At 45.0% G+C, this 11,703-nt stretch overlaps 1 protein-coding gene across 1 annotated transcript; it reads right to left on the reverse strand.

Annotated features, from left to right (window-relative positions):
* Nucleotides 1–1,520: 1,520 nt before the first annotated feature.
* On the reverse strand, nucleotides 1,521–6,579 carry CD27 (CD27 molecule). The gene is made up of 5 exons (XM_006891356.1): nucleotides 6,444–6,579; nucleotides 6,161–6,292; nucleotides 2,513–2,695; nucleotides 1,869–1,988; nucleotides 1,521–1,645 (listed from the first exon to the last, which is right to left on the reverse strand). The coding sequence occupies exons 1-5, from the start codon at nucleotides 6,577–6,579 to the stop codon at nucleotides 1,521–1,523; spliced, it is 696 nt and encodes a 231-aa protein (XP_006891418.1).
* Between the last annotated feature and the right edge of the window lie 5,124 nt (nucleotides 6,580–11,703).

Raw genomic sequence — 11,703 nt, forward strand, 5'->3', positions numbered from 1 at the left:
GACTTTCAAGGGGGGAAAAAAGAACGAACTGGGGAGGAGGGTAGAGAAAATAGTGCAACAATGAATGAATGAAAACCCCAAATCTCTGTAAATGTTCATTAAAATGAATAAAATTTAATTTAAAAAAAAAGAATTCTCAGCAAAACCAAACAGATGGGCATATATTGAGGCAGTGACCCTGGGGTGTGCTGTGGAGAGGCTGTTAATATATGGGCCTTGGCAGCCATCTTTGATTTCCCCAATCAGCTTCATTTTCTGCCATTCATGACTGATAGTCTTCCTCTGCCCTACCCCAGAGGGCACACCTCTTAAGTGGTTTTTCTAGCATGGGGACCCTGTCCCCTTCTGAAGGTGTCTGGAACACAGTGACTCCTCCACATTATCCACAGAGGAGGCTCTCCATTTGATCTCTCTTCCCATACACTCTTAGGTCTTTACTCGTCAGCAACTGAGCTTTTGGCCAGTTGGGCTTGGAGGGTTCTGGAAGCTGTCCTGGGAACTGAAGGGAGAGTGGTTACCAGGCCCGAAAACCGAGCTCCCTCCCGGGGCTGCTTGCCTTCCCCACACTCACCAGCCTCTCCTGCTGCCGACAGAGCCAAGCAGAGCAGCAGGCACCATGCCTCCGCGGGGCCCATGGAGGCTTCTCCGGGGCCCCCCTCACCCTCTTCTGCTCCACTGTCCCACTCTGTTTGCAAGGTTCTGAGATGGAGAAAAATAGCTAGCTCTCCAAACACCCCTTGCTGGCCAAAAGCCCTTCTGTTTTCTTTTCAGTTCTGTCAGCCTAGTTTCACTTTCACTTAGGGGAAGTCTTTTTGTGGGTACCTTTGCCTGTAGGTGAAGTAATTTATAGCAGCTGGCAGAGCCCTGTTAACTGTTGTTCTTACACACACCACACACACACACACACACACACACACACAGAAAGAGTCTTTAGTGCACCATTTTGCCTTCCACCAACCCCAAGAAAGTGGGACTAGAAATTTGGGGAAATAAGGGTGGGGTGGGGAGTTAAGCAGCAGAAGTTGGATCCCCAGTGGCCTGAGGCCCTTTGCTCATTTCTGTTCATATCTCACCCACATCCCCACACCTCTCAGGCAGGCTGTAGTGAGGTATCACGGGAGAAGGCAGATCCCTAGGAGGAGTCTGGATTCTGAGGCTGGAATTTCAGAAAGTTGGACAGCTGCAGTGTGTTGTAGTCTGTCACTTTATTTTGCTGATCTTCTAGGTGAGCAAATACAGCACGTAGGGCTTTCATAGCCAGATGTGTCTTGTGCAGCCAGCGCCCCGACCCTCCCACAGCTTAGAGAAGCAGCTGGCTGGGCCAGAACTCCTGCTTCCCTCCCCAGCTCATTCCCAATGCCCCTCATCATTGTCCATTATGTAAAACCACTTTTCCAGCAAAGGGTCCTGATGAGAGAATGGTATTGCAGTTGAGGCACCAAGTTCAGGTCCCTCCAAGCAGGTGGACCTGGCTAGAGGCTAGCACTTTATCGTGTGTCCTTGGCCCTTGGTCTGCTGGCTTAGGCGTAGAGATCAGGCTCTGGTTTTCTGTAGTCCTCCTGGATGGGAATGGCGCTGCCCTCCTCCTCTCTGGGACAGCTGTAAGCACAGGGCTCTGCAGGCTCCTGTGGACTTTCTCCTTTGTCTGCAGAAGGGAAGGCAGTTGAGTCTTGGACAGCAGTGCCAAGGGGGTGAAGGGTAACATAAGCAAATCAGGGTAAGAAGGGGCAACACTGATAGAAGAGGAGGAGGGAAGCAGGGTTGGTACAGAGGGAGCTGGAGGAGCTGCACTGAGACTGGAGGTAGGGACTACAGGGGTGTGTCAGTGTTGCCCCCATAGGACTACAGACCCGTATTTTGGCTCTTACGTGATCTGTGTTTCCTTTTTTGGTAGAGGAACAGGATTCCACCCATGGTGAAAGTAAGTAACATTCCAGAAAGAATCACAAAGACTCGGATACAGTCTGAGTTACATGGGAGATTTTGGGCTGTGAGAGGCAGAGGATACACAACAGTTTGAAAAAGGGCCTTGTCCCCGGCTCCTGTCAGCCGAGCCCTTCTGACCCCATCTGTCTTCTCTCACCCACTTCCCCACCCTCACCACGTGGAATCAGGACTTGAACATCTTGCTCAGCTTTTCTCTTCCCTGTTCTTCTTACCTACTCATAGGAGCTTTCTGGCTGTCCCTCCACCTAGACTCCTAAGTGTGTCTTTCTGGGGTAGGAATTGGGAAGGACACTCACGTGGCCAGTCAGTAGAGTGAGCAGGGGCAGATGGCTGCCTGAAACGAGCCAGAGTTTGCATGGGCCTGCCAGTTGTGGTCTCAGCAGTCTCTGGAAAAACAGACAAGGATAAGAAACAGCAGGCAGCCTCCTGGCACCCATGAGGAACTGGAAGAGATGGCGATGTGGAGACAGGCAGACTAGAAGGCTTAAGTGTGAGTGTGGAAGTGGCGGGGAGGCGGAGGGGCGCTGGTTGGAACTTACCCCAAGTGACTGGCAAAGGAACTTACTTTCATCAGCATAAGCAAAGCTGGTGGGTTCTAGGGCTGGGCCTGGGGCCTGAGGTGTATGAGTGGCCAACAGGGAGCTTGGGAGCTGATCACACTCAGTACATTCCTTGTCCCGGCAATGCCAGCCACTGGGGCAGGCACACTTGGCATTGGAAGTGGTAGTGCAGTTGTGGATACGGAGACCTGGAGAACGAGAAGGGCTGGAGTCACACAGACACTCAGGCCTTCAGAGACCTGGCAGCTCCTCCTGCTGCTTCTCACCCCAAATCCCCACACTAGACCAATATCTAGGACAGGCTTCCTTTCTATTTCTGCCTCATCACCCCATAAAACCTGCCTGTATGTCCCCTAGTTATAGAAAAAAACCCCAACCTTTTAGAGAATTCATAGGTTCATAAATAGACATGATGAAAAGCTGACACATTTTTCTTATATAAATTTCTCTCTTACTCACTGATATGACTTTTTACTGGAAAACAATTTTTTTTAAAAAATCAAGGTATAATGCACAAACATGTACATTTGTAAGAATGTATGTCATACATTTTGCATTCATTTGTATCTCTGGGTTTCACATAAATGGATTCAGCCAGCTTTGGATTGAAAATATTTGGAGGGAAAAAAAGTAATCAAGTGGTCAAAGTAAATTTGTCAGAGACTAAGAGGAAGCATGAAGTTCTATCTATAAAATATTTTTGTTGTGTTAGGTAGTGGACGGACAGTGACTGTCACAGTAGTTTTGATCATATTAGAGACTGTAAGGATGGCACAGGATAGGACAAGTGTCAGATCTGTTCATCACAGAATCTCTGTGAGTCATAATCTACTCAAGGGCACCTAACAACAACAACAAGAAGAGATGATTTAAAACATGTAGGAGGATGTATAGGTTATAGGCAAATATTATGCTGTTTTATATAAAGAACAGCACTCCCAGTTTTTAAATTCAAAAGGGTCCTGGAACTAATCCCCTGTGGGCCCTGAGGAACAACTGTATAAATGTAAAGCTTTGTGAATTTGTACAAATGAGACACACACGTGTAGCGAGTACTCAGAGTAAGAAAAGACCACCACCCTGGAACACCTCTCATGCCCCCTTCTGGTTATTAATTCTCCCAAGCATAGCCTGATTTGTAACACCACAAATTCATTTTGCCCATTTGTGTGCTCTAGAGACAGAATCATGAAGCATACACTCCTTTGTATCTGGATTCTTTTACTCAGTTCTTTGGCATTCATTCGTGTTACTGAGTGCAACTGCGGACTGTTCATCCTCTTTGTTGTATACTATTCTGTTGCAGGACTATACCACAATTTATTCATTCAACTACTAATAGGCATTTGAGTAGTTTCCAGTTTTTGCCAATTAGGAATAATGTTGCTATGACTACTGATATGTTTTTTACTTTACTAGAATTATTTGATTACTAACATCCTCTGCCATTAAAATACACATTTTATTCAATTGTAGAGATCAAATGCTGGGTGACTATCAATCAGTTACACTGGGCTTGGGCTGCACTCGGCTGAGTTGGGTGGGAAGGTGGCTAGTATTGAGAGGATGGTGATTATGAGGCAGACAGAATATTTGAAGATGGGCCAGATTTGAGTGGAACTTCACACAACTTTAGGACGGTGCACATGGGACCCAAAGAGAGGATCCCTGACAGATGGAGGATGGATATAGGAAGGTTGGAAGATGCCCAAGACTATTATCGACCCTAACCATTTTCCTCAAGGCATGTCTTTTGCCAGGGAAGAAAAAGGGCCAGTTACTATCTTCTCAACCCTTATGTCCCTGTGACTTCTTCTTCATGAATTCTGACTCAGATTTGTACTAGAGATTGGTTTCTTTGTAGCTCTCCAAGAATTGTAGGCCAATTTGGCCAAGTGAGGGAAAAGTGAGAAAAGCCTAGAAAAGGGGGGCTAGGAGTGGAGTGACAATAGTGATGGTGGAGGAGGGAGAGATAGTTGAAGGTGGAGAAAATTAGAGCATAGGGGTGATCATGATGCTGTCTCTTAAAGGGGAGAGGAAAGAGTTAAAGATGAGGCCAGTGAGGTGAAAATCAAGGAAGTGGCATAAGTGTCCAGAAACCTGGGCCTTTCCTTCACCATGGACAACATGTGATCTAATTCAATCACTTTCCCACTTCACTCCCCTCTCACTTGTGGTAAGAAGCTGCACTTCAATCCCAGAGTCACACAGTTTGAATCCACCAACTGCTCCATGGGAGAAGGATGAACAGTCTCCTCCCATGTTGGTTTTAACTGCTTGTGAAAACCCACTGGAGAGTCAGCTGTGGGTTGGTTCTGACTCAACAACAACAACAACAGCTGAGACTCAGAGATGGCCAGAGTCATTCATCCTCCTTTCCATGTTCTTTCTCCTTCAGAACCCAGGGGCCTGCTGTAACCTGGTACCTGGTGTTGCTTGCATGCTTTCAGGACTCAGTGATGAGTCTTACAAAGAAGGATCATGGGCTGTGCTGTTTTGGGACACAGTGGAAGGATTAGAGATGAGCTCAGTCTTGGGAACCAGGCCGCTCTGGTAGGCCCACAGAGAGAGTGGTGGAGGCTTTTGGTTGAAATAATTTCAATCCTGCTGGGGCTGTTCAAAGGAGAAGAAATCATCCATAAACAATCTCACTTTTAAATTAAGTAGAGTAAGGAAGACAGGGTGCTCTGGTAGTTTAGTGGTAAGGAGTTGTGCTGCCCACCCAAAGGCATGTGGTTCAAGCCCACCAGCAGCTGTGTGGGACAAAGGTGGTCAGTCTTCTGCATGTCTTTACAGCCTCTGAAAACCCATTGGAGGGTCTGCTATGAGTTGGTTCCAACTCGAGGGTATCTAACAACAACAACAACAACAAAGAATACATCTTTTATATTAAAGCTACTCTTGTTTTAGTCATTTACAATTTAAAGCCTCCCTTCCTCTCTTTTAAAATAATGTAGTATGAAAAAGCCTAGCAAGACCAAGCAGTTTGCTCTGCTCAATCCTGTTATGCTCAAGAACATTTGTTCAAAGGGGCTGTTGTAAAAATCTGTACTTCAGTATGTACTAGAAGCAGTTTTTAAAAATTCTAGCTAAAATAGAGAAATACTAAAAGAATCAGCACAGCTCCAGATATTAAATGTCTTATTTTTAAAGAAAGATTCAGTGAAAAAGGAAATACAAAGAAAACACAAATCCACACACATTTTTGTTTTCTCAAATTAGCTTTTGTGCAGTAAAAATTGTCCCCCACTGTGTCACAGCACTATTTCCACAGAAAGGTGTCTTCCAAGTTTCCAACTGCCAGCCTACCTGGTGCCTTCTGGGAACAAAGCCAGCTCACCAGCTGGGTGTGAGTGTGCATTGAAATCTAAAGTCTTAGAGCTTCTTTGCCCTAATATTTTCTCAATCCTGTCCATAATGCACTCTGATCAATCCCTTCAATCCTGCTCATCCTCTTTCCTGAAATACTAGGTTTCTCCCCACATCAATATGCGCTCACCTCACCTAGCCTTCCAGCGTGGGCCCCACTTGCCTTGAGCCTGGAAGCAAGCCAGAACTTCTACTCCTTTCCTTTCTTCATGTCCAGCTCCCCAAATGCTGTCAACTGTCACCATTCACACACCCCAAACCCTTCCTTCCTCTGTGCATCTCACCAAAGTTACAGTGCCGACAGCTCTCACAGTGGGGCCGGGTGTGGTGGTTTGGTGTGAAGGAGACCCCTGGCACACAGGGCTTGCACTGAGCAGCCTTTCCATGCCGGTCACAGTCCTTCACCAGGAATGTTCCTACGAGACAGGGTCCAGCATTAAGGCCACAGAAGGCACCTTCCCCTTTCCACCTCTTCAAAGCAGCACCTCCAGGCTGTGGCAGGGTTCCTCTTCTTCCCTTCACCACTCTCTACCTCTCCCTCTCCCCTGCCCAGCCCCACTCTCTTACCTGGCTCACACATCCGGCAGCACAGGTCTCCTTGAGCTAGGTAGTGCCTCTCTGGACAGTGCTTGGGGCCTGGGTTAGCTGAGAGGCCCGCTAAGGTCCCCACAATCCACAGGCAGCAGAGAAGCGGCCGGGCCATGGCTCCTGCCCAGGTAGCTCTTTGCACTGTGGCCTTACTGCTAGCTTCTCTGGGCTGGCACTCACCACAGGGATACTAGTGACTCTTTCTTACCACCTCACAGTTGCCAAAGTTTCTTGCCAAGTTGCACTGTTTCAAGTGATAAGTCAAACTTTGGTGGCAGCCGTGATCCTAGTACGTCTATTGCAGTTGTTTTTTTTTTTCTCTCAGAGCATCAACCTCCGCCCTCTTCTGCTTTCTGTGTGCTGGGAGGGTATTGAAGAGCAAACCCTGTCAGACTTGCTGCGCTTCAAAGATGCCCCTCCAACACACCAGCCTCCCTTTGGTTTCCGTCTCTCTTGTGCTCAAGAAGAATTTAGCCATTTGTACCTGCTTTCTTTACCACATGCTGGGTGAACCAGTTGTATTCTTGTTCTCTTCATGAACTTGTAGCCTAGACACCCAAACACAGTTCACAAAGTGATCCAAATGCCCTCTCTTCCCTATGCACCCTTTTTATTTAAAGAAAGAAGAGAAAACAGATGTGAGTTCAGATTCATAGCCTTTTATCTTATATGCTTGTGATCACATAAATTTTGGAATTCAGCCTTTTCCAGGTTTTTTTAAAGCTAACTCCCAATATTCCAAAAGACCTACATGAAATTGGGACAACACTCATAAACACATTAGTATATCTTAAGAGAAACAGCTGAATATTTTAAGATGTGAATAATGATTATAACTAGCTTTGTATCCATTAATAACTGACTTTATGGCCAAAAGAGTTTATTACAGAATTATTCAGAATTTCAGACATGGGGCTATAGACTTGTTTCTGTAGATACTGTGCTAGGGAATCATGTTGCTGTTACGGACTGACTGACCCTCCAGCAGCAGTAAACCACATGGGAGGAGATTGCCCATCTTTCTCCCACAGAGCTTCTGATAGATTTGAACCGCATCCCTTTGGGTTAGCAGCACAACTCCCTACCATTAAGTACCAGAGCTCCGCAGGCAACCAAAGGCGATCTGATTTTTGTCTTCATGCCAGCCTGGGCTACAGGTATTGCCAACTATTTCCTGGCTGCATCCTTCCCTCGGACTCCTGCTCACCTTCCCTTTGGTCCCAACACCCTCACTGAGCCCTGGCAGCACATGAGTCAGAAAACCTCTCCTCTTTACCCTGGTGACTTGGATATCACCAAAAGTGACTTATTTCTCCAGGACATTTTTAAATTTAGGGGCTTTGTGGTTGTTTCCACACTGCTCATAAAATGTCACATCCCCTCATGGTCACACCTGTTAGAGTTGTTAGATCTGTTTTTCTCTCTGTCTCATCTTTGGTTTCCTTTTTCTTCATTTTTTCCATCCTTTTGTCTTTTGCCACCCCCCTTTATAGCAAGCAATAGGGTCCGCTCAAGTGGGAACCACACGAGGGTGTGATTTGAAGAAGTACTTATGCAAAACCACCCTTTTCAGTTATCAGTCAAGGCTCCTGAATGCTGTCTCAGAGGGGCTTCCTTTGGAATCACTAGCTGCCTCAGCCCACTCCCAGGCTATGAGTACAATATTTACTGAGCCTTAGGATCAGTGTATTTAGGAAGAACTCCGTGATTTAATGTTTCATTATATTTTGAAATCTTTCTTCAATAGAAGTACAGGCAATTCTTTGATTCTGTTACATGCTACGGCAATAAAACAAGATGCAATAAAGCAAACCAAGTGAATATTTTTGTTTTCCAGTACATATAAAAGTTATGTTTACAAAACAACTATGAGATATCATCTCACCCCAGTCAGAATAGCAAAATTTAACAGAACAGCAAGCAACAATTGCTGGCGAGGTTGTGGAGAAACTGGAACCCTTATTCACTGTTGGTGGAAGTGTAAAATGGTGCAACCACTGTGGAAGACGGTATGGCGCTTTCTCGAAAAGTTGCAAATAGAGATACAATTTGACACAGTAATTCCACTACTGGGAATATATCCCAAAGAGACCATAACTGACATCCAAGCAGATATATGCACACCCATGTTTATTGCGGCTTTGTTCATAATAGCAAGGAGTTGGATACAACCTAAGTGCCCATCAACAAAAGAATGGATAGAGAAGCTGTGGTATATTCACACAATGAAATACAACGCTGCATTGAAAAACATGGAACTCATGCAACATTATTCAAAATGGGTGACCTTGGAGGACATTATGCTGAGTGAAGTATGTCAGTCACAAAAGGACAAATACTGCATGGTGCCACAGTTGTAAAACAGGACTGACATCGGAGTTGGAGAGAGACTGAGAAAGATGGGTTCAATAATATATACTGCATTGAAACAGATGAGGTGGGAAAAACTGTTTAAAAGGGGTATGTGACTAGGTATTTTTGCCATTACTTGAGTCTAGAGCGAAGGCTGCATAGTGGACTGGACCTGGGGGGAGGGATTGTAAAACAATGAAAGAATTTTTCTTTTACTTTTTCAAGAGGGTAGTGTATGTACTAGGGAGGAGGGTTGGGAAGGGAGAAAAGTGCAACAATGAATGAATGGAAATCCAAAGTCTCTGTAAATTTTCGTTGAAATTAGTAATGAAAAAATAAATTTAAAAAAGTTATATTTGTACTATACTGTAGTCTGAATATCATGAGAATGGTCAAAATGTGACACAGAGGCATGAAGTGAGCTCATGTTGTTGAAAAAATGTTGGCATACTTGCTTGGAGCAAGGCTACCATGAGCTTTCAGTTTGCTAAACAACTACAATGTCAAAACCCAATTACCTATGTTGTTGTTGTTAGGTGCCGTCGAGTTGTAGATGACTCATAGTGATCCTATGAATGAAAGGCCTGAGCACTGTTCATAGAGTTTCCAGAGGATGCCACTTCTGCTTCCAGACTTGTTTTAATCTACCAAGCCGAAGGTGGTATAGCACTGGTCTGTGCATTGCTGTGCAGAGGTAACTCGTGGTTGCTGTGATGCTGAACACTGTGACACTGATGTGCCAAATGTGATAATGGTTTCCCATGGTGGACAGTGTTTGCTGGAGCTTTCCAATTAAAACAAGCCTGGAAGCAAGAGTGGCATCCACTTCCGAAATGGCTTGCCTCTAGAAACTCTACTAACAGTGCTCAGTCCTTTCGTTCACAGGGTTGCTATGAGTCCTCTAATACTCAATGCACACACAATTGGTTTCTTAATCTTTTGGAGTGAAGTGAGTGATGCTGAAGACCAGGCCTGTTACTGTGACCTCCCAGCAACTCTCACTTGAGTGTCCATAAGTAACACCTGCCTTCATTTCCTCTTCTGACCTACAGCTTTCCTTATTAGGATCAACTCCCTCCCAGTGGTCTGCTGGAGCCAATGGCCTGGTCGAGTCAAGTCTAAAACTGTCAGGAACCATGTGGGCTGGTTATATCTGTATTATATAAATAGTAAAATTTTTTGGGAAAAGTTTTCAATTAGCATTAATTGTGCTTCAGATAAACCTCATTGGCTACAATATTGCACTGAGGATGTGTTCTCCAAGTTGTGCCAAGAAATCTGGAGGACAACCACCTGGCCTTCTGACTGGAAGAGATCTATATTTTGTTCCCATTCCAAAGAAAAGTGATCCTATAGAGTGTGGGAATTATCGAACAGTATAATTTATATCACATGCAAGCAAGATTCTGCTGAAGATTATCCAAACACGACTGGAACAGCATATCAAAAGAAAACTGCCTGAAGTGCAGGCTGGATTTAGAAGAGGCTGTGGCACTAAGGATATTATATATGTCAGATGGATCTTGGCTGAAAGCAGAGAGTACCAGAGGAAAGTCTATCTGTGTTTCATTGACTATGCAAAGGCATTTAATTGTGTGGATCACAACAAACTGTGGCTAACCTTGAGAAGAATAGAAATCCCAGAACACTTGATTGTGCTAATGTGAAACCAATACTTGGACCAGGAGGCAGTTGTCAGAACAGAGCAAGGAAATAATGCAGGGTTTAAAATTGAGAAGAGTGTGTGTCAAGGATGTGTCCTATCTCCATATATTTTCAATCTATATGTGGAACAGATTATCCAAGAGGCTGGGCTCTATGAGGAGAAGTGTGGCATCAGGATTGGAGGTAGAGTCATCAATAATCTGAATTATGCAGATGACACAACCCTGCTTGCTGAAACTGAAGAGGATCTGAAGAGCTTGCTGCAGGTCAAGGACTGAAGCTTTCAATATAGATTGAAGCTCAACATCAAGAAAACAAAGATTATCACCACTGGGCTGATTGGCAGCATCATGATGGATGATGAAGAGATTGAGATTGTTGACAGCTTCAGTTTGCTTGGCTATACAATCAACACTTTTGGTACCAACAGCCAGGAAATTAGAACATGAATTGCACTGGAAAAGTCTGCTGTCAGAGACCTCTCCAAAGTACTAAAGAGCAACGATGTCAGTCTGGAGACTAAGGTGCACCTGATGCAGGCCATGGTCTTTGCAATTACTTGCTATGCATCAGAAAGCTGGTCAATGACTAGGGATGATAGAAGGGGAGTTGATGCCTTTGAGATTTGGTGCTAGAGAAGAGCACTGAATATACCATGGACTGCTAAGAGAATAAATAAGTTTGTCTCAGAGAGAGTGAAGCCAGGCTGCTCCTTGGAGGCAAGGAGTCTGAAGCTTTGTCTGACATACTTTGGACATGTTGCAAGGTGGGGTCAGTCCTTGGAGAGGAACATCAGGCTTGGGAGAGTGGAGGGACAGTGCAGGAGAGGAAGACCCTCAATGAGATGGATTGATTCAGTCACTGGGGTAATGGGGATAGGCATGTCGGAGACAATAAGATTGGCAAGGGATAGAGTAGGGTTTAAGGCTGTTGTACATAGGGTCACTATGAGTTGCAGATGACTTGACGGCACGTGACAATGTCTATAAATATTTATTTATGTATATGTTGTTTTTGTTAGATACAGTTGAGACATGGCAGTGGTGTTAGGTGCCATCAAATCGAGTATGACTCGCAGCGACCCTATGAATAACAGGTCTGAACCCTGTCCTATCCTGTGCCATCCTCAAGCTCTCTGACACAGTCACTGTGTCAATCCATCTGCCTGAGGGTCTTCCTCTCCTTTGCTGTTCCTCTACCTTCCCAAGCATGATGTCCCTTT

Source organism: Elephantulus edwardii, unplaced genomic scaffold (assembly GCF_000299155.1).
Source record: "Elephantulus edwardii isolate Elephantulus edwardi_28Jun2011 unplaced genomic scaffold, EleEdw1.0 scaffold00096, whole genome shotgun sequence".
Classification (NCBI taxonomy): Eukaryota; Metazoa; Chordata; class Mammalia; order Macroscelidea; family Macroscelididae; genus Elephantulus; species Elephantulus edwardii.